The sequence below is a fragment of the Equus asinus genome, chromosome X (genome assembly GCF_041296235.1).
Source record: "Equus asinus isolate D_3611 breed Donkey chromosome X, EquAss-T2T_v2, whole genome shotgun sequence".
In the NCBI taxonomy this organism is placed as follows: domain Eukaryota; kingdom Metazoa; phylum Chordata; class Mammalia; order Perissodactyla; family Equidae; genus Equus; species Equus asinus.
The window spans coordinates 33,166,483-33,188,445 of NC_091820.1; the positions used below are offsets into that span (position 1 = coordinate 33,166,483).

A 21,963-nucleotide genomic window follows, 5' to 3' on the forward strand; every position below is an offset into this window, starting at 1 on the left:
GTATAATAATCAAACATAAGATTGCTTAATACCCAAGCATAAATCCTGCCTGGATGCCACAGAGGGAGAGTCCCATTGGGCTAGTACAGAGTAACCTCTAAGTGGCCATGATAACAGAGGCAATTCTTGAATATCTACAGGTGCATAACAGACTTGTATGTGAGAGATTGCTCATGATCCTAGCCTCAAAACCATGTCTCTGGAGCAAGAACTAATATAAAACAGAGAAAAACGGGATGCTGCTCTAAAGCAGTGAAATAACAAGGCAAAACAGAAGAGTTACAGAGACTAAAGCTTAATATACTGTTCTATAATTTCTTTTAAACAAACCAACAATGACAAAAAAAGTTCAATAAATCCCTTTACTGGAGGCTCCTTTCCTCTACACATACACACAAAAGAGTCAGTTTCTGGCACTGCTCTCCCATTGTGACCTCCTGTCAAGAAACAGGGATGGACACCACTAGGGATTCTTTTCTTTTCATTCAGAAATGCAATGAAAACAGCACTGTATACAACATAGTTATAAAGTAATGTTCAACATACTTGTACTAACCCTGCGAAATGTCTACTGGAAGGAAAGAAGAGTTTCTTAACACTTAACAAAATAGTATCTCTCGCTCTACCCCTGACACACTACCAGAAAAGGAAATAGAAGGTGAAACCTGTGTTTGAGAATAAAGAAATATCCTGTCACTTGTATAAATTCTATTTTCTTCCATCCCACTCCCACCCCAACCACCCCATCTGACTTCCCTCCTATCTAAACTATTCAGAGTACACTAAGTGGGAAAAGAGAAAATGTAACCAGTGAAGTTGAACTGTCCAAAGTCTGAAGGGCTCCGAGAAATTCCCTTTGTGCTTCTCATAGGGTAACATGTAATGTGGTCCAGGCAGAGTGAGGAAAGGGGAAGAATGCAGCTTCTGAAGCAATGGATTTTGCCTACATAGTCCTATAGGCTCCTAATATGCTCTGAGTCTGAAAAGAGATGAGAAACCTATAGGTAGTAATGAAAAGAATGTAGGGAAAGTGAGAGGAAAAGAAGAAAGAATATTGCTTCCAGTGACCACTCTTCAATTATCCTTGTTACTGACTCAAATTTAGCTCTTTATCACCCAGGAAGCCTAATCCTCTCATTTTTCTAGGGTAAATGTAGGGTACTATAATTATCATTATAATAATGATGATAATACTTTGTTCATTTAAGGATCTCCCATTATTTTTGCCAACATCCATTAATGAGAATCCTCACAACATTCCTGTGAGGTAGATACTTGGATTCCCATTTTACAGATGGGTTAACTGAGCACACAGTGGTGGTGTGACTTGCCTAAGGTCAACCAAGTGAAAGATTGGAAACTATGGAAGAGAGGTAACTTAGGGTAGAACCCCTACTGTCAGAGAGTCATATTTACCAGTGAGAAAATATAGTGCTATGTGTTTCTTTAAATTGGGTACATCCACTTTCTTCTGTGTCCATCTGTCTATATAGGTATTAGAAAACTGTGGATAATAATTTACCTTGGCTTATTCAAAGTTGGGTCAATTTCCAATGGTTTGGTTCTTAAAACAACTATTTTGGGACAAGATAGACTCAAACATCCTGGAAGTCAGATCACAGAAATCCCTAATTCCCGATATTTGCAGATTGCTTTGTTTCAAAGAGTTGTTAGAGTCCTGAAAATGTTACTATCGTGTACATAAGCACAGAGCTCATTTCCCACAGGCGTACAGGTTAACAATTCAGATGTATAATTGAATTGAACAATTAAGTAAATACATGGCAGAGTATGGGAGCCAAATTTCTCACTGTTGGAGTGGGAGGTTACAGATAAGCAAAGAAAAAAGGTTAGAATTATTCATGTGGTAATGGATTGGAGTTGGAGACATCAGTATGAACTCATGCTTAGTTTAATAAAGATATGGATGATTACATATAGAAATAATGTAGATACATGTATCTACATGAGTTAATGTACACACATGTATTTCTTTGCTCTGTCAGCTGAGATGGCCTAGAAGCAATAATACCCCAGTTGTGACAAGCATATCTAAGGCCTAGATCTTAGTTTCTAACATAATTTTCCATTAAAAGAAACCAAGAGTCCTTAAAGAAATGGTTGATTATAGAAGTGGGCCAAAAAAAATATACAAGATGAGCCTGGAGCAGCTTGTAATGCCAGAAAATAAGGATGTGCTAAAAAAAATGATAGGGGTATGTCAAAAGGACTTGGAAGTCAATCCAAAAGAGTACTCAATGGCCAAAGCTGGAACAATTTGAGCAACAGAATAAAGTTGTATTGGATTATAACCCAAAGTATGAAATAAATATCCATGAGTCCCTACTGATACAAGCAAATAATTGCATAAATAAATACAGGGAGAAGAGAGAAATTTCCCATAAAGAAGAATTCCAAATAATTTATATAGATCTCTCAAGAATGTAGTGCATAACTCACTGCTCAGGTGTGGGCTACACATAGTGACTTTCTTCCAAAGAGTACAGTATGAATGAGGGGGAGGGAAGAGTTCAGAGGAGAAATCTGACAAACACTATCTCAGCCAGTTGATCAATGTTAACATCAAGAGTATAAGTTATGATAACATGATGTGATAAAAATGTCAGTTCACCTCTATGGTTTTCCTCCCTAAAACTCATAACCTCATGAGAAAAACATCAGACAAATCTCAATTGAGGGACATACTCCTTGGAACTGTCAAGGTCATAGGAAACAAGGAAAGTCTGAGAAACTGTCATAAGCAAGAGAAGCCTAAGGAGACATGACTACTAAATGTGATGTGGGATCCTGAATGAGATGCTGGAATAGAAGAAGGATATTAGGTAAAAACTAAGGAAATCTCACTAAAGTTTAGACTTTAGTTAATAATAATGTACCAATACTACTTCATTAGTTGTAACAAATGTACGATACTAATGAAAGATGCTAATAATAAGAAAAACTGGATAGCGGGTATAGGAAAATTCTCTGTACTACCTTTACAACTTTTCTATAAATCTTAAACTGTTCTAAATTAAAAATTTACTTAAAAAGAAGTTACTCTCACAAAGCTTTCTGTTTTTCCCATAATTCACTCCACCTAATCCAGCCAACCAGTTCACATTCTTCATTATTTTTCCTGAATTTTTCAATCATAATTATCAATAGTTATGTTTAACTGCCAATCATGTACAGATAGAGGAATTCTATTGCAACAAATCCCAGGATATTATCCAACCCTTTGAAACAAGGCCATTTTCCATGCCCTAGGCAACTGTCTGCATAATGGTGCTTTGCTGGTATGAGCATAGAAAATGCAATTAATCCCAAATTCTACCTAAGAGAGACAGTTCCTTTCCATCTCACTGTCTATTTAGCAAAGTTCTATGAGCTTTGGCACAACACTCTATTACACTATATTTGAATCTTTGTACTCTATGAAATCCTCTTAATAAATTTTGAAATATTTCTTAAGGAATACGTAAATAATTAGAAGGATTTCATATTATTTGGAGGGGAGAGGGTAATGAGAATAGGGTTAGACTTGTTTCCTAACTATAGACAATTAATAAAACATTAGCAAAGTCCCTCATTACTTGCAGGAAAAAATTCTAATAAAGGCTTAGGGATGTCAGGGATACCAATATTTGGAATCCTAATTTGATCATCCTAGTTAGTATAACAGTATCTTTGATAGCCTTTATTTATAAAGAGATCATATGCTCCAATGCAAAAGATCCTGAGGTCTGAGGGGCACAGGTCAGTTATGAACTCTGGAAAAGAAGTCTCAGCATGCAAACTCTGAGGAAAATGGGTAAGCCTTTGGATTCTACTGTAAAATACCATTATCAATTACTCAATTATAAGTTTAAACCTCTGCATGATGGTAACACACCTTTAACAATCTGTGTTACAGCTACATAGAAGTCTCCTTTAACAGACTGGCCATAGATACTTCCTAGTGCTGTGGCAATTAGTCTACAATGTGGAACTTGTACATCAAAATCAGGGAAAAGCCTATATTGAAATAAGAAGGATAATAGTAAAAATCTGCATGTCACTTTGAAAAATACAGCAGTTTTTGAATTTTTGAGGGATATGGTTTGGAAAGACATTGTAAGTTGAACTGAGGTAAATCAAATGTGAGATATTATAGAAAGTGTTAGAATAGAAAAATTGTGTGCCTAATGTTATATGTCAATGACTACAAGCACATTTTACTTACTACTTAATCAATTGTAAATGATCCTGTGAGTGGTCTAAAGTTTTCTGAAGCATAACACATAAAATTGGACAAATACTGCAAACAATCATGTAAAATTTTCTTTAATTTGGTTTAATAATGAGATCCCTGGGAGAATGTGTGTGCAGGTTTATAAGGCCTCAAGGTAACATCTGGAGAAAGAATTTGACCCTTTGACCCATATTTGTCTCATCTGTAAAATACAAATGATAGGGGGGACTAGATGGTTAATAGGATCCCCTCTTGGTGCTAGAATTCTATGATTTAGTTAGAATGGACGGCCTTGGGAGGTAGTAACCTAAAGTATTCAATCAGGGACTGGTTGAATTTCTGCCAAGGAAAAGGAGTCCAATATGAAGACAAATTTTAGGAGAGAGGTCGAGTCCAAAACTAAGCGACGCAAGGCCCCCTTGTCTCCGGGAGAGGAAATATGCCATGTGGAGGTAGATCTGAGGTCCAGGGCCTAGAACAGAGGGTTTTATGTCACAGAGTCTATCAGGAAACAGTCTGATTGGGAAATCAAATGTGTGTATCATGCAACCTGCTGTAATGGCTAAAAGAAATGGCTTAGGCATTCATAGCAATCGCAGAACATCAAATTGCTTTTTGTATGTCAATTTCACAAGTCTCTTATATTCCGTTTGAAACGCAGGAATGCATACTAGTAATGCCATGGAATTAACAAAACTTTTCTTCCAAACCCTCACCTCTGTATAACATGGCCCCAGTGCGTGATTTCTCATCACACAATATGCTTAAAATAGTTGCTTTATGTAAACAATGGAATAAACAGTACAGTGCCGCCCCTCAAGATACTATCTCAACAGGCTACAATTTGAATGAAGTTTGTGATTACAGCACTTTAGATATCCTCTCCAAATGAAAGCCCCCTCTATTTGTTTTCAGAAACATCTTGGGTCTGATTGTTCCTTTCACTGCCTAACATACTCTCCTGAAACACTTTTCTCCCTACTGGCATGTTGATGAGTGTTTTGAATATTTGACCAAATTTAACCTAATAAAGAATATAATTGTGCAGCAAAATCTTTAATCCTGAAAGAGGAGGAAGCATAGGAGAAGGAGAAGGACAAGAAGATCCCTTCCTTCCTTCCGATGGAGTTAAGAAACAGAAGGACGAGCACTGTCTGAAAACCAAATTGTAAGAACAAATAGGACTGGATTTATAAAACCTTTAAGTTTGGTATGGAACTCAGCTTATTCACTGAGAATGTGCTCTATGCTCAGGAACCAAATCCCTGTAAATCTTACTAACCAACTACATTGTTATGCCCTCTTCTGTCTAGGAACTTGACAAAAGTCATTTTAGGATACCACTAAATTCTGATTGAAAAAAACATAGATAAGAATTCTAGAAACAAGAGAAAAAATAGGGGAAAAAGCAGCGTATGTTTGTTCACAGCCTTGAGTTTGATTCCTGTTTTGTTATTGTTGGGAAAATGTCCTATCTCAGAGTGGAGGGGTGGGGGTGGGGGTGGGGGTGGGGGTGGGGCAACCATGGGTGCTTCACTGGAATTCCACCCATGCCGAGGTTGAAAAAATTGGGTACTGGACAGTGGAGAGGTGAAGATGGAATATGAGGAACCACCATAGGAGACCAGCGATCTTCTTCTCTAGTCTCATCAACCTGGCTCAGTGAGCTGCTCCAACCCCATCCTAGAGGCAAGTTGAAGTCAAACAGGAAAAGATGGGCATGATCTCAGCACACAAACAGGAAAAATACCAGGGCAGCTCTTCTAGTGCGGTCTGTGCTGCTCACATGGTGTCATGGCGCCGGCGGTGCAGGGAGAGGTGGTCAGAGCGAGAAAAGCTACGGTTGCAGTCTGTGCACCTGAAGGGCTTGATGCCTGTGTGCTTGCGGAAATGGCGGGTGAGCTCATCTGAGCGAGCAAATTTCCAGGAGCAGCCATCCCAGGTGCATTTGTAAGGCTTCTCTCCTAAAAAAAAAAAAAAAGGGAATATGACAAAACAGAGTCAGAGAAGAAATGTGTGGACACTGGAAAGATACCAGAATACATAACCTTTTATCAAGTCTTTAGTCAAAAGGTGAGGCAATCACTTCGAATACATACTCTTGTTCACCTTTACAGAAGTCCTAAAGAGAAGCCAAGATGGCAAAGTGGAAAGCACATAGGCTGTGGCTCAAACAGACCTTTGCTTGAATCCTGGCTCTACTACATACTATCTATGTGACCTTAGATAAATCAGTTTTCCCTGGTGGAGTCTCTGTTTTATCATCTCTAAAGGGGGGGATAAAAATACCTCATAGGGTTACTTAAAACATTTTCTTGGGCCCAGCCTCATGGCCTAGTGGTTAAGTTTAGCACACTCCAGCTCTGCTACAGAGTTCAGTTTCCCATGTGGACCTACATGGCCAGTGAGTGGACATGCTGTGGCTGTGATTCACATACAAAATAGAGGAATATTGGCACAGATGTTAGCTCAGGGAAATCTTCCTCAGCACACACACAAAAATTCCTTTTAAAACACAGCTAGTAAATGATAAAACTAGGATCCAAACCTAGATCTTTGGCACTTTCCCCTGTACCACACCGTAGTAACCACATGCTCTTCTCTAATACCTCCCAACAAATAGTCTAAAATAGAGCCATACATACAGGAAGAATGTGTGATTCACTAAAGTGGGCCCTCAGCTAAGGTTACAGGCCTTCTTCTGTGTAAAGTCAGAAACTCAAGGGCATGGAACTGGTGAGAAGTGTCAAGTGAAATGTTTTGAAATAACTCCACACTCAATATCTCCTGGTTGCATGTGGGTTATATATGGAATATGTATGCTTCAGATAGAAAGCAAAATGAAAAAAGGAGTATAAAAAACATTAACACAGTATGACCCTATTATGGTATATAGACCATACACCACACATTTATATACTCAGAATAAAAGCAATGTCAACATACTTAAATACATACTATGAGAAATTATTAAGTGAATATCTGGAAAGTGAGGATGAAAATGGTGGGAAGAGGACTTTTCCTTTTTTACTTTTTACCTTTCTGTATTGTTTGAATGTTTTAAAAATTATGATGTTATATCTTATGATAAAAATTTTAAAATAAAAAGGAAAGAAACTATATGAGAAAAAAATGAATATTAACTCTGGTTCAGTCTAGGTCATAGGATTAATGTTTGTTTTCTTTTTAATGTGTTTCTCTATTTCCCATCTTCTACAATGAGCATGTAGTATTTTATAATCATAAATAAGCAATAATGCAGACACAAAATGCCTTGGTATTATAACGGTCTCTCTTCCTTTGGCTCTTTCTCCACTTTCTCCTTATAAATTCTCCACAGGACTTAATTTTATGCTGCTCTAAATTCTGGTGGCAATCCGGTTTGCACATACTGTTTTTCAACTTACTGCTCATCACCTACCAGTCCTCCCAAGTGTTTACTAATTAATCACACAGCTTTAAAATAATGGGCAACAGACTGGAATTTATCAGCTCAAGTTTTGGACCATACCCAGGCAAGCATTTTCAGGACTAGATGTCAATTGCTGACCATTTAAATATTCAGAAATTGCTGCATTAGCTGCTAAGAAGAAAGATAGAGTTGGACGTGTTGACACCAAAAGGTGGGCAATGAATTGTTATCAAATGAAAAGAAAAATTACTGAATGGTTGCACACACACACACAGAGTGATCCCATTTATGTTTTCTAAACTCCTGTGCCTCTGTGTCTCTTTGTTTCTGACTCTCTCTCTCTCTCTCTCTCTCTCTCTCTCTCTCAGACATACTCACCAGACAAAGAGAAAAGATCTGGAAGAGTACACAGAAAATTAACAGTGGGAGGGAGACTGGGACTACAGAATGTGTCAAGAGTGTGTAAATGAGATTTTCACTTTTTGGTCTATGTAATACTATCCCATCTCCACATCTCCCAACTGTCGCATTGCTATAAATTTTCTTGCAATCTCTCAGGAATTTCTCCTGAGAATTCCTATCTTCTCTACATCCAAATGAAGAAAGGTTGACTTGTAAAACGGTGACACATTGTGGTTGTGGGAGCTCATTACTAGAATACACAGATTACTGGTCAGCAAGGAGACCAATTTTCCTATTTCAAAAGCAGTGACCTTTCATTATAATTGAAATTATAATTGAGTATAGTTGAAAACGCTCTTGTTTGTGCCAATGCACTTCACACAACATAACTCATGCCCTCCATGAACATATCATCTAAACTGAAGAACAAAACATACATAGGGAAAATAATTCATAACATCATGTGTACATAGTAACTATATGACAAAGAGAGTTAAATGTAAAATAAATTCCAAGGCTAGATGGAACTGTGGGTTCATGTGAAGGCATTGAGCTGGAGGCATGGGTAGATTTAATCTAATTAATTAATTAATTAATATATTTATGAAGGTAACATTGGTTTATAACATTGTATGAATTTCAGGTGTACATCATTATATTTTGATTTCTGTATAGACTATATTGTGTTCACCACCTAAAGTCTAGTTTCCAGCCATCGCCATACAAAAGTCCCCCTTTACCTCTTCTACCCTCCCCTGACTCTCCTTCCCCTCTAGTAACCACCAATCTGTTCTCTGCATCTATGTTTATTGTTGTTTTTAATCTTCCTCATATGAGTGAAATCATATGATATTTTTCTTTCTCTATTGGAGTTATTTTGCTTAGCGTAATAACATTAAGGTCCATCCATGTTGTCACAAATGACATTTCATCTTTTAAAAAGCTGAGTAGTATTCCATTGTGTGCATGTGTGTGTGTGTATGTGTGTATATATACATATATATACCACATCTTTTTTATCCATTCATCTGTCAGTGGGCACTTAGGTTGCTACCAAGTCTTGGCTATTGCAAATAATGCTGCAATGAAAATTGGGGTACGTACATCTTTTTGACTTAAAGTGTCTTCGTACACTTTGGATAAATAACCAGAAGTGAAATAGCTGGATCATATGGTAGTTTTATTCTCAGTTTTTTGAGGAATCACCATACTGTTTTCCCTAGTGTCTGTACCAGTTTGCATTCCCACCAGCAGTGTATGAGGGTTCCCTTTTCTCCACAACCTCTCCAACACTTGTTATTTCTTGTCTTTTTAATAATAGCCATTCCCATGGATGTGAGGTGATATCTTGTGGTTTTGATTTGCATTTCCCTAATAATTAGTAATGTTGAACATCTTTTCATAGTCTGTTGGACATCTCTATGTCTTCTTTGAAAAAATGTCTGTTCAGATCTTCTGCTCAGTTTTTAATTGTGTTCGTCTTTTTCTTGCTTTGTATAAGTTCTTTGTATATTTTGGATATTAACCACTTATCAGATATGATATGCAAATATGTTTTCCAAGTCAGCAGGTTGTCTTCTTTTGTAGATGTTTCCCTTTGCTGTGAAGAAGCTTTTAAGTTTGATGTAGTCTCATTTGTTTATTTTTTCTTTTGTTTCCCTTGTCTGAGGAGACATATTCAAAAAGATATTGCTAAGATCAATTTAAAAGAGCATATTACCTATGTTTTCTTCTAGGAATTTACAGCTTCAGGTCTCATCTTCAAGTTTTTAATCCATTTTGAGTTAATTTTGTGTGTGTTGTAAGACAGTGGTCTACCTTCATTTTTTTGTATGTGTCTGTCCATTTTCCCCAACATCATTTATTGAAGAGACTTTTCTTTCTCCATTGTATGTTCTTGGATCCTTTGTCAAAAATTAGCAGTCCATAGGGGCCAGCCCTGTGGCTGAGTGGTTAAGCTTCCACACTCCATTTTGGCAGCTTGGGGTTCACTGGTTCGGATCCCAGGTGCGGACCTACGCACCACTCATCAAGCCATGTTGCAGCGGCATCCCACATAGGAAGAACTAGAATGACCTACAACTAGCACATAAACTATGTACTGGGCCTTTGGGGAGAAAAAAAAGACAGGAAGATTGGCAAGAGATGTTAGCTCAGGGTCAATATTCCTTGCAAAAAAAAGTATACTTAAAAAAATTAGCTGTCCATAAATGTGTGGGTTTATTTCTGGGATTTCAATTCTGTTCCATTGATCTGTGTGTCTGTTTTTCTGCCAGTACTATCATGATTTGATTACTATATCTCTGTAGCATATTTTGAAATCAATGAGTGTGATACTTCCACTTTTGATTTTTTTTCCTCAAGAGTGCTTTGGCTATTTGGGGTCTTTTATTGTTCCATACAAATCTTATGATGCTTTGTATCTATTACAGTGAAAAATGTCATTGGATTTCAATAGAGGTTGCATTGAATCTGTAGATTGCTTTAGGTAATACGGATGTTTTAACTATGTTAATTCTTCCAATACATGAGCACAGAATATCTTTCCATTTCTTTGTCTCTTCTTTGATTTCTTTTAAAAATATACTGTAGATTTCACTGTATAGATCTTTCATCTCCTTGGTTAAATTTACTCCTAGCTATTTTATTCTTTTTGTTGCAATTGTAAATGAGACTGTACTCTTGATAGCTCTTTCTGCTAGTTCCTTGTTAGTATATAAAATGCAATTGATTTTTGTATGTTGATTTTGTACCCTGAAAATTTGCTGTATTTATTTACTATTTCTAACAGCTTTTTGTTGGATTTTTAAGTTTTCCATATAAAAATTTGTGCCATCCAAAATCAGTGACAGTTTTACTTCTTTACTTCCAATTTGGATACATTTCATTTCTTTTTCTTGCTTAATGCTCTGGCTAGGACTTCCAATACTATGTTGAATAAGAGGAGCAAGAATGGGCATCCTTGCATTGTTTCTGTTGTTATTTTAAATGGATGCTGAATCTTGTCAAATGCTTTACCTGCATCTATTGAGATGATCATGTGATTTTTATACTTCTTGCTGTTAAAGTGGTATATCACATTGATTGATTTGTTGATGTTGAACCATCCTTGCATCCCTGGAATAAATTCCACTTGATCATGATATATAATCCTTTTAATGTATTGTTGTATTCAATTTGCTAATATTTTGTTGAGGTTTTTTGTATCTATGTTCATAAGCAATATTGGCCTGTAATTTTCTTTTCTTTTGATGTCCTTGGCAGGTGTTGGCATCAGGTAATGTTGGCCTCACAAAATGAGTTAGGAAGTGTCCCCTGCTATTCAATTTTTTTGGAAGAGTTTGAGAAGGACTGGTATTAAATCTTCTTAGAATGTTTGGTAGAATTCACCAGAGAAGCTGTCTGCTCCTGCACTGCTGTTTGTTGGGAGGTGTTTGATTACAGTTTCAATCTCTTTACTAGTGATCACTCTATTCAGATTATCTATTTATTCTTGACTCAGTTTTGGAAGGTTGCACACTTCTAAGAATTTATGCATTTTTTTGTACCTCATCCAATTTGTTAGTGTATGGCTGTTCTTAGTTTCCTCTTATAATCCTTTTATTTCTGTAGTATCCATTGTAATTTATCTTTTGTTTCTGATTTCATTTATTTGAGCCCTCTCAGCTTTTTTCTTAGTGACTCTAGCTAAAGTTTTGCCAGCTTTGTTTATCTTTTTAAAAAAACTACCTCTTAGTTTCATTGATCTTTCTGTTGTCTTTTTAGTCTCTATTTTCATTTATTTCTGCTTTGATTTTTATTACATCTTTCATTTTACTGACTTTGGGCTTCATTTGTTCTTTTTCTAGTTCTTTAGGGGTAATTTTAGATTGTTTATTTGAGATTTTTCTTGTTTTTAAAGGTAGGCCTGTATTGATATAAACTTCCCTCTTTGTACTACTTTTGTTGCATCCCATAGATCTTGGTATCTTGTGTTTTCATTTTTATTTGTCTCCAGATCCAGGTATTTTTTAATTTCTCCTTTGATTTCTTCATTGAACCAATAGTTGTTCAGTAGCATTTTGTTTAGTTTCCATATATTTGTGACTTTTCCAGCTTTCTTGTTGTAATTGATTTCTATTGTCATATCACTGTTGTAGGAAAAGGTGCTTGATGTAATTTCAATCTTCTTTAATTTATTGAGACTTCTTTAGTTTCCCAAAATATGGTCTATCTTCAAGAATGTTCCATGTGCACTTGAGAAGAATGTGCATTCTGCTGTTTTTGGATGGATTGTTCTATATATATATATCTATTAACTTCATCTGGTCTAATGTTTCATTTAAGGCCAATCAGTGTTTCCTTGTTGACATTCTGTCTGAATGATCTATCCATTTATGTAAGTGGGGTATTAAAGTCCCCTACTATTATTGCATTACTGTCAGTTTCTCCCTTTAGATCTGTTAATAATTGCTTTATATACTCTTGTGGTTCTATGTTAGGTGCATATATATTAATAAATGTTATGTCTTCTGATGGATTTTCCTCTTTGTTATTATATAATGCCCATCTTTGTATCTTTTCTTTCTTCGTTTGAATTCTATTTTATCTGATATAAGTATGGCTACATCTGCTTTGTTTTGGTTGCCATTTTCTTGGAGTATCATCTTCCATCACTTCAATTTGAGCCTATGTTTGACTTTAGAGTTGAGATGGGTCTCTTGGAGGCAGCATATTGCTGGGTCTTGTTTTTTAATTCATTAGCTAGTCTGTGTCTTTTGATTGGTGAATTCAATCCATTTACATTTAGAGAGATTACTGGTATATGAGGACTTAATACTGATATTTTACGCTTGTTTTCTGATTATTCTATATTTTGATTATTTACTTTTCCTTGTATATCTGCCTGCAATTTGTTTCATGTTTTTTCTTCTGATGTTGTTTCTCAGTTTCCTCTTTTTTATGTTTTGTGACTCTGCTCTGAATCCTTGTTTTGTGGTTACCATGGTGTTTGTATAAAAGGTCTCGTAGATAAGATAGTTCTTTTTCTGGTGATAGCATCTTATGTTCATTGGCCTATGCAGGTTCTGACCTTTTCATCTTCACTTTCTATGCTTTTGTTGTCGTAAATTATCCCTTTTTGCATTGTGAGTTTGTTACCAAATTCAAGCAGTTATAGTTACTTTTAATGCTTCTTTTCCCTTTAAGCTTTATGATTTAATTAAGTGTTTACTAGCTTATTCTGAAATAGAGCTGCAATCTTTTGCTTTTGTCTGTCTATTTATTACCTTTCTCAGAGCTTTGTATACCTTTCTCTTTTCATTTCAGGCAAGGGAACTTCTTTCAACATTATTAGTAAGGCAGGTCTAGTGGTGATAAACTCCCTCTGCTTTTGTTTGTCTAGGAAACCCTTTATTTCTCCTTGAAATCTGAAAGCTAACTTTGCCGTGTAGAGTATTCTTGGATGACAGTTTTTATCTTTCAATATTTTGAGTATATCTTTCCACTGTCTCCGAGCTTGTAGGGTTTCTTCTTAGAAAAATGCTTATAGACTAATGGGGGTTCCTTTGTAGCTTGTTTTCTTTATCTCCTTGGATACTTTTAATAATCCTTTTTTGTCATTGATCTTTGACAGTTTTATTATTATGTATCTTGGAGAAGGTCTTTTTGCATTGAGATAACTGAGTGTTCTATTGGCTTTATGGATCTGTATATCCAGTTCCTTCCCTAGATTTGGGAGGTCTTTGCTATTATTTCTTTAAATAAGCTCTCTGCTCCCTCCTCTCTCTTCTCCTTCTGGGATACCCATTATCCTTATGTTGCCCTTTCTAAAGGATAATTCTCTTAGAATTCCTATATTGAAAAAAAATCTTGGAGTGATGTCAGCATCATGGCAGAGTGAACTTGCCTGGGATTCTCTTCCCTCCAACATACAACAAAATGAGACATTCATAGTCCAACAGAGGACATCCTAACACAACAGAAAAACATCAGAGAGACAGACAAAGCCATATAATGGAGGGTGGAGAGGCTGGAGCTCCCCTTGTAAGAGCTGGAATGGGGTAAGAGAAAACTTCACTCCTTACCCTAATAGACTGCAATCTGCAACTGTGGGAGGCCTCTGAGAGGGAAGGAACTGGGGAGGGGGCTTTCATTTGTGGGAAAATCAATGACCCCGAGCTCCCATGCAGCTGAGAGGGGAGACCTCTACTGGAGCAAGAGCTTTCACGAGGGGTGACCTCATTAAGCCAACACCTCAGGAAAGAAGATAGCAAGAGCAGAGTGAGAAAGCCCCGAGAGTATGCAGGAGAAAGTGCCACTTCCCCAACCCACCTCGCACCCGTTCCAGCATCAGCGACCTTGGCTGAAGACAGAGGGCTCAGAATACATGGCTCTTGACTCCCACCCAGTGGCAACAGGTAGTAAATGCAACCAAATAATAGCAGGATGCGTAAGACCAGAGCCAAACACTCTAGCAATATCAAACATTATATTAAATCTCCAACTAGAGAGAAAATGATAAGTATCCAGAACTCAGTCCTGAGGACACAGAAATATGTAATCTAAACGACAATGAATTCAAAATAACTATCATCAAAACACTCAATGAGGTAAAAGAGAATGAAGAGAAACAATTCAATGAGTTCAAGAGGTACTTCACAAAAGAAATTAAAACTATAAAGAAGAATCAGTCAGAAATATTAGAGATGAAAGACACAATGGAAGAGATAAAATATGGATTCCCTGAACACTCAAGTGGACATCATAGAGGAGCATATCAGCATAATCGAAGATAGACACGTTGAAATGCTCCAGAGAGAGGAGGAAAGAGAAGAAAGACTAAAAAGAAATGAAGAAAGTCTATGGGAAATATCCAAATCATTTAGGAAATGTAACATAACAATTATAGGTATTCCAGAAGAAGAGAAGAATGGAGCAGAAAGTGTGTTCAAAGAAATAATAGCAGAGAACGTCCCAAATCTAGGGAAAGATGGAAATCCATGTGGAAGAAGCTGCCAGATCTCCTAGATATCTAAATGTAAAAAGACTCACTGCAAGGCCTATAGTAGTAAAACTGGCAGAAATGAATGACAAAGAAAAATTCTAAGGGGAACAAGGCAGAAGAAAATAACATACAATGGAACCCTTATCAGGCTTTCAGTGGATTTCCCTGCAGAAACATTACAAGCTAGGAGAGAATGGAATGACATATTCAAATCTTTGAAAAACAAAAATATTCAGCCAAGAATACTGTATCCAGTGAAAATATCCTGCAGATATGATGGAGAAATAAAAACTTTCTGAGACAAACAAAAGCTAAGGGAGTTCATAGCAATGAGACCCCCCCCCCATAATAAATCATCAAGAAGGCTCTCATACATGAAAAAAATGGAGAAAGGGGTTAGAAAGCATGGAGTAAGGAGATAAATAGGTAGTCACAATCAGAATAAGTTAACAAATACTCAAATATAGCATTAAAAAGAAAGGGAGGGTAAACACCAAAAACAAGGATAATCCTGTAATTTTAGCTACAAACTCACAACACAAGATGGAATAAGATGTGAGAAAAACAACTTAGGAGAGGAGGAGGAAAGTATTGAATCGATTTAGACTAAGGAAATAAGAGACCATCAGAAAATGCACTATCTTATATATGAGATTCTGAATACAAACCTCATGGTAACCACTAAACAAAAAAAAACCAGAACAGAGACAGAAATAAATAAGGAGAAAACAAAGAAATGCATCATAAAAAAACTACATAATTCAATGGGTAGATCAAAACACACAAGACAAGAAACAAAGGAAATGCAGGACAACTGGAAAATGAGTGATAAAGACAGCATTAAGCCCTCATATAACGATAATCACTGTAGGTGTAAATGGATTGAATTCTCCAATAAAAAGACAAAGAGTGGCAAGATGAATTAAAGGACAAGACCCAATATATACTGCCTCCAGGAAACACATCTCAGCCCCAATGACAAACTCAGGCTCAGAGTGAAGGGATGGAAGACAATACTCCAAGCTAAATGCAAACAAAAGAAAGTAGGTGTTGCAATACTTATATCAGACAAAGTAGACTTCAAGATAAAGCAGGTAAAGAGAGACAAAGAGGGGCAGTATATAATGATCAAAGGGACACTCCATCAAGAAGAAATAATACTTATAAATATCTATGCACCTACCACAGGATCACCAAAGTTCATAAAGCAACCATTAACAAACATAAAAGAGGATATTAATAATAACAGAATAATAGGAGGGGACCTCAACACTCCACACACATCAATGGATAGACCATCCAAAGAGAAAATAAACATGGAAACAGTGGAATTAAATGAAAAGCTAAACAAGTTTGATTTAATAGATATATACAGAACACTATCCAAAAACAGCATAATACACATTCTTCTGAAGTGCGTATGGAACATTCTCAAGGATAGATGATATGTTGTGAAACAAGGCAAGCCTCAATAAATTTAAGAAGATTAAAAGTATAGCAAGCATCTTTTCTGATCACAATGCTATGAAGCTAGAAATTAGTTACAAGAAAAAAGCTGAGAAATAGACAAACATGCTATTGAACAACCAAGTGATGATTGAATAAATTAAAGAAGAAATGAAAAAATATCTGGAGACAAATGAAAATGATAACATACCATACCAACTCACATGGGATGCAGCAAAAGCCACATTAAGAGGGAAATTGATCACAACTAAGGTATACCTTAACAAACAAGAAAAATCCCAAATCAGCAATCTCAAATTATACCTAACCGAATTAGAAAAAGAACAAAGTATGCCCAAAGTCAACAAAAGGAGAGAAATCATAAAAATCAGAGCATAAATAAATGCTATTGAAACAAAAAAGGCAGTAGAAAGGATCAATGAAACAAAGAGCTGGTTCATTGAGCAGATAAATAAAATTGACAGCCCCCTAGCCAGACTTACAAATAAAAAAAGAGAGAAAGCTCAGAGAAACAACATTAGAAATGAAAGAGGAGAAATAACAACGGACACCACAGAAATACAATGAATTATAAGAGAATACTATGAAAAACTCTATGTCAACAAAATGGATAATCTAGAGGAAATGGATAAATTCTTAGATTCTTACAACCTCCCAAAGCTGAATCAAGAAGATTAGATAATCTGAATAGGCCAAATACAAGGAAAGAGATTGAAAGAGTAATCAAAAACATCCCAAAGTATAAAAGCCCAGGACCTGACAGTTTCCTTGGGGAATTCTACCAAAGTTTCAGAGAGGATTTAATACCTCTCCTTCTCAAGCTATTCCAAAAAATTAGGGAAGATGGAATGCTTCCTAACACATTCTAGAAGGCCAACATCACTCTGATACCAAAGCCTGACAAGGACAACACAAAAAAGGAAAACTACAGGCCAATATTGCTGATAAACATAGATGCAAAAATCCTCAACAAAGTTCTGGCAACCCGAATTCAGCAATACATCAAAAGGAGCATACATCATAATCAAGTGGGATTTATAACAGGGGCACAGGGATGTTTCAACATCTGCAAATCAAGGTGATACACCACTTGAACAGACTGAGGAATAAAAATTAGATTATCATCTCAATAGATGCAGAGATAGCATTTGACAAGAAGCAACAACCATTTATGATAAAAACTCAACAAAATGGAGATCGAAGGAACTTACATAATAAAGGGCATATATGGCAAAGCCACAGCCAACATCATACTCAATGGGCAAAAACTTAATGCTATTCCTCTGAGAACAGAACAAGACAAGGATGCCCACAATCCCCACTCTTATTCAACATAGTACTGGAGGTTTTGGCCAGAGCAATTGGCAAGAGAAAGGAATAAAAGGACTCCAAATAAGGAGTGAAGAAGTGAAACTCACACTGTTTGAAGATGCCGTGATCTTCAATATAGAAAACACTAAAGAATCCATCAGAAAACTATTAGAAATAATTAACAACTACAGTAAGGTTGCAGGTACTAAATCAACTTACAAAAATCAGTTGCATTTCTATACTCTAATAATGAACTTACAGAAAGGTAACTCAGGAACACAATTCTATTTTCAATCGCAACTAAAAGAATAAAGTACTTAGGAACAAATTTAACCAAGGAGGTGAAGGACTTATACAGTGAAAACTACAAGTCATTACAGAAAGAAATTGATAGTGACATAAAGAGATGGAAAGAGATTCCATGCACATGGACTGGAAGAATGAACATAGTTAAAATATCCATACTACCCAAAGCAATCTACAGAATAAATGCAGTCTCAATCAGAATCCCAATGACATCTTCATGGATATCGAATCCTAAAATTCATATGGAGCAACCAAAGACCTAGAATTGCTAAAGCAATCCTGAGAAAAAAGGACAAATCTTGAGGTATCACAATCCATGACTTAAAAATGTACTACAAAGCCATAGTGATCAAAACCTCATGGTATTGGTACAAAAACAGGCACAGAGAACAGTGGAAGAGAACTGAAAGCCCAGAAATAAAACCACACATCTATAGACAGCTAATCTTCGACAAAGGTGTGAAGAACATACAATGGAGAAAAGATAGTCTCTTCAATAAATGGTGCTGGGAAAATGGACAGCCACATGCAAACGAATGAATGTAGACCATTATCTCACAGCATACATAGAAACAAACTCAACATTGATCAAACGCTTGAAGATAAGTCCTGAAACCATAAAACTCCTGGAAGATAATATAGGTAGTACAACTCTTTGACATCTAATGTAAAAGGATCTTTTTAACTCCCATATCTTCTCAGACAAGGGAAACAAAAGAAAAAATAAACCACTGGGACTTCATCAGACTAAAGAGCTTCTGCAAGGCAAAAGAAAGTAGGATCAAAACAAAAGACAACCCACCAATTGGGAGAAAATATTTGCAAATCATATATCTGACATGGGGTTAATCTCCATAATACATAAGGAACTCACACAACTGAACAACAAAATAACAAACAGCCTGATCACAAAATGGGCAGAGGATATGAACAGACATTTTCCCAAAGAAGATATACAGATGGCCAATAAACACATGAAAAGATGTTCAACATCACTAATCATCAGGGAAATGCAAATCAAAACTACACTAAGATACCACCTTTATGCCTGTTAAAATGGCTATAATCACTAAGACTAAAAATAACAAATGTTGGAGAGGATGTGGAGAGAAGGGAACTCTCATACACTGCTGGTGGGAATGCAAACTGTTGCAGTCACTATGGAAAACACTGTGGAGATCCTTAAAAAAACTAAAAATAGAACCACCATATGACCCCGACATCCTACCACTGGGTATCTACACAAACAATTTACAATCAACTATCCAAAGTAACACACGCACCCTCCATGGTCATTGTAGCACTATGCACAACAGCCAAGACCTAGAAACAATCCAAGTGCCCAATGACTGATGATTGGATAAAGAAGATGTGGTATATATATACAATGGAATACTATTTAGCCATAGAAAAGACAAAATCATCCCATTTGCAACAACATGGAATGACCTGGAGGGAATTATGCTAAGTGAAATAAGCCAGACTGAGAAAGACAAACACCAGATGATTTCACTCATCTGTGGAATATGAACAAACACATGGACAAATAAAACAGTCCAGTGGTTACCAGGGGAACAGGGGTGAGGGATGGGCACAGGGGTGAGGGGGAGCACTTACGTGGTGTTAGTCACGAAATAATGTAGATCTGAAACCTCACACTCATGTAAACTTTTATGAACTCAAGAAAAAGAACACACAAAAGAACCACAGTGTTAACACACGCTTTTGCAAAAAAACTAAAAATTTTAAAAGTATGTAGAGTGGCACGTATGAATCCTTTCACCCATGTTTTGATTCAGAAGTTGCTTGGTGGAGGTAGGAGAGGCACACAGGAGTTCATTATAGTATGCTGTATACCTTTTTATATCTGAACTATTTCATTAAAATGTGACAGTCTTTCCGTTTCTTTGCCACTCATCCTCTTTGTTAGAAGAACTACTATTAAAGACAACCCTGATGGCCTAGTGGTTAAGTTTTCCACACTCCTCTTCAGTGGCCTGGGTCCATTTCCTCGGTGCAGAACCACACCACTCGTCTGTCAGCGACCATGCTGTGGGGTGGCTCACATAGAAGAATCAGAAGAACATACAACTATACACAACTATGTACTGGGACTTTGGGGGTGGGGAAAAAGAAAAAAGGAGGAAGATTGGCAATAAATATTAGCTTACAGTGAATATTCTCCTGCAAAAAGTAAAATTATATATAAAAAAAGAAAAACTATTAACAGTTTATTGTGTACTCGTTTTTCTAGAACTTTTTTTCATGTTTCCAAACATATAAATACACACACACACACACACACACACACACAGATCTTATCTCTCTCTCCTCTTCTATCTGCATCATTTCTAGGTTTCTATCTCTGAGCTGGCTTATTCTCACTTCTATATTGTCTATTTCCAATGCTTTCTAATACATTCTTCATCTCATTTTGAATTTCTCAGCTCCAGAATTCTTGTTTGGTTCTTTTTAGAGTTTCAATCTCTTTGGTAAAGTATTCCTCCTGTTCATTGATTTTATCCCTGAGCTTATTGAACTGCTTTTCTGAGTTTTCTTGAGCCCATTGCATTTCTTCATGACAGCTATTTTGAATTCTTTATCAGGTAGATCACAATCTTCCATGACTTTATGGTTGGTTTTTGGAGATTTGATATTTTCTTTTTGTGATGCCATGTTACCATGGGTTTTTGTGGTTCTTGCTGAGTTACTCCTCTGCTGGCACATTTCTAGTACTCCTTTTGTTACTTAGGTATAGCTTTGTTTTGACTGAAATTTTTCAACTGGTTGGAGGTTAGAGGCCTTTCTTTTGCTTTTCAGTAGGTGGCACTATCAGCACTAAGTTTTTGGTTTCTTTTACCTGAGCTGCCTCTGGCTATATTTGAGGACCTGCATGTTCCTTCCTCCAGTCTCTATTTGAAGTGTTGTTGTTACTCTTGTTGTCACTACCTGTGCCTCTGAGGGTTACTGATGCCTTTCTGTTGCCCATATTACTGTGGTCCTTGGCTTTTCCACTAAGAGTACAGGGATGGCTGGCTCCTTGGCCAGATGTAGGATCACCTAGGCTGGAAGCTCTGCCACCATGGCTGGGGAGTGGGAGAGTGGGGAGGGAGCTGAGTTCACAGGACACCACCTCTGCTGTTGTCTGCTACGTTGTGGACACAAGTGCCATTGAAATTGGTATGTCAGATTCCTGTGCATGCCTCCACTGCTGCTATGAGGCTCTGAGCCATGGCCAGGGACCTGGGATCATAGGGTTCCACCTATGATGCTGCTCTGATCCCTGTGACTGCAGATGCCACTATGGCTAACTGGCTAGAGACACTTGTGCCTTTGTTGCTGTCCTCAGGGTTCCCTTGGCCTGGAGGCAGCTGGCTCAGCTGACACAGCTGAGGGATCCAAGTGTCCTGGGATCTGCCTGTGCCATTCTTCCATTTAGATTCCTCTATCTTCTCTACTCCACGTATTCTTTGTATGTACTACTGTGTGGATCTCTCTGGCATCCTGGTGTATTGGTAGCCTTTGCTGGGTTATGGATGTTTTACTTGCTATAGATTGAAGGGGAGGGACAAAGGGATCCTTTCATGCTGCCATGATGATGACATCTCCATGGGTAGGTTTTAGAGGGTGGAAAATATGGTAAAAAGCAACCCAGTAAGTTGGGGACATGGGCTGATAAGGTAGTACAATGAATGTTACATAGGGTCAGTCATCCTGAGGCACAGGGTATCTGTATAGGAGTGCGATGAAATGATCCCTATTATAAAGGCCAAACTGCAGAATTTGGATTTTAGCATGAAAGGTAATGACATAACAAAGGGCAGGGGGCAGTGAGAGTAGTTTGCC

General features: G+C 37.0%; 1 protein-coding gene across 4 annotated transcripts in view; it reads right to left on the reverse strand.

Moving 5' to 3' along the window:
* Positions 1-1,108: 1,108 nt before the first annotated feature.
* The window catches only part of KLF8 (KLF transcription factor 8), a 262,549-nt gene continuing 241,694 nt past the window's right edge, over positions 1,109-21,963 (reverse strand). For all 4 annotated transcript variants that reach the window (XM_070502558.1, XM_044763992.2, XM_070502560.1 and 1 more), the window contains one exon: positions 1,109-6,198. In XM_070502558.1, the coding sequence (XP_070358659.1) occupies positions 6,017-6,198 (182 nt within the window). In that variant the 3' untranslated portion in view covers positions 1,109-6,016. The remainder of the gene's footprint in view (positions 6,199-21,963) is intronic.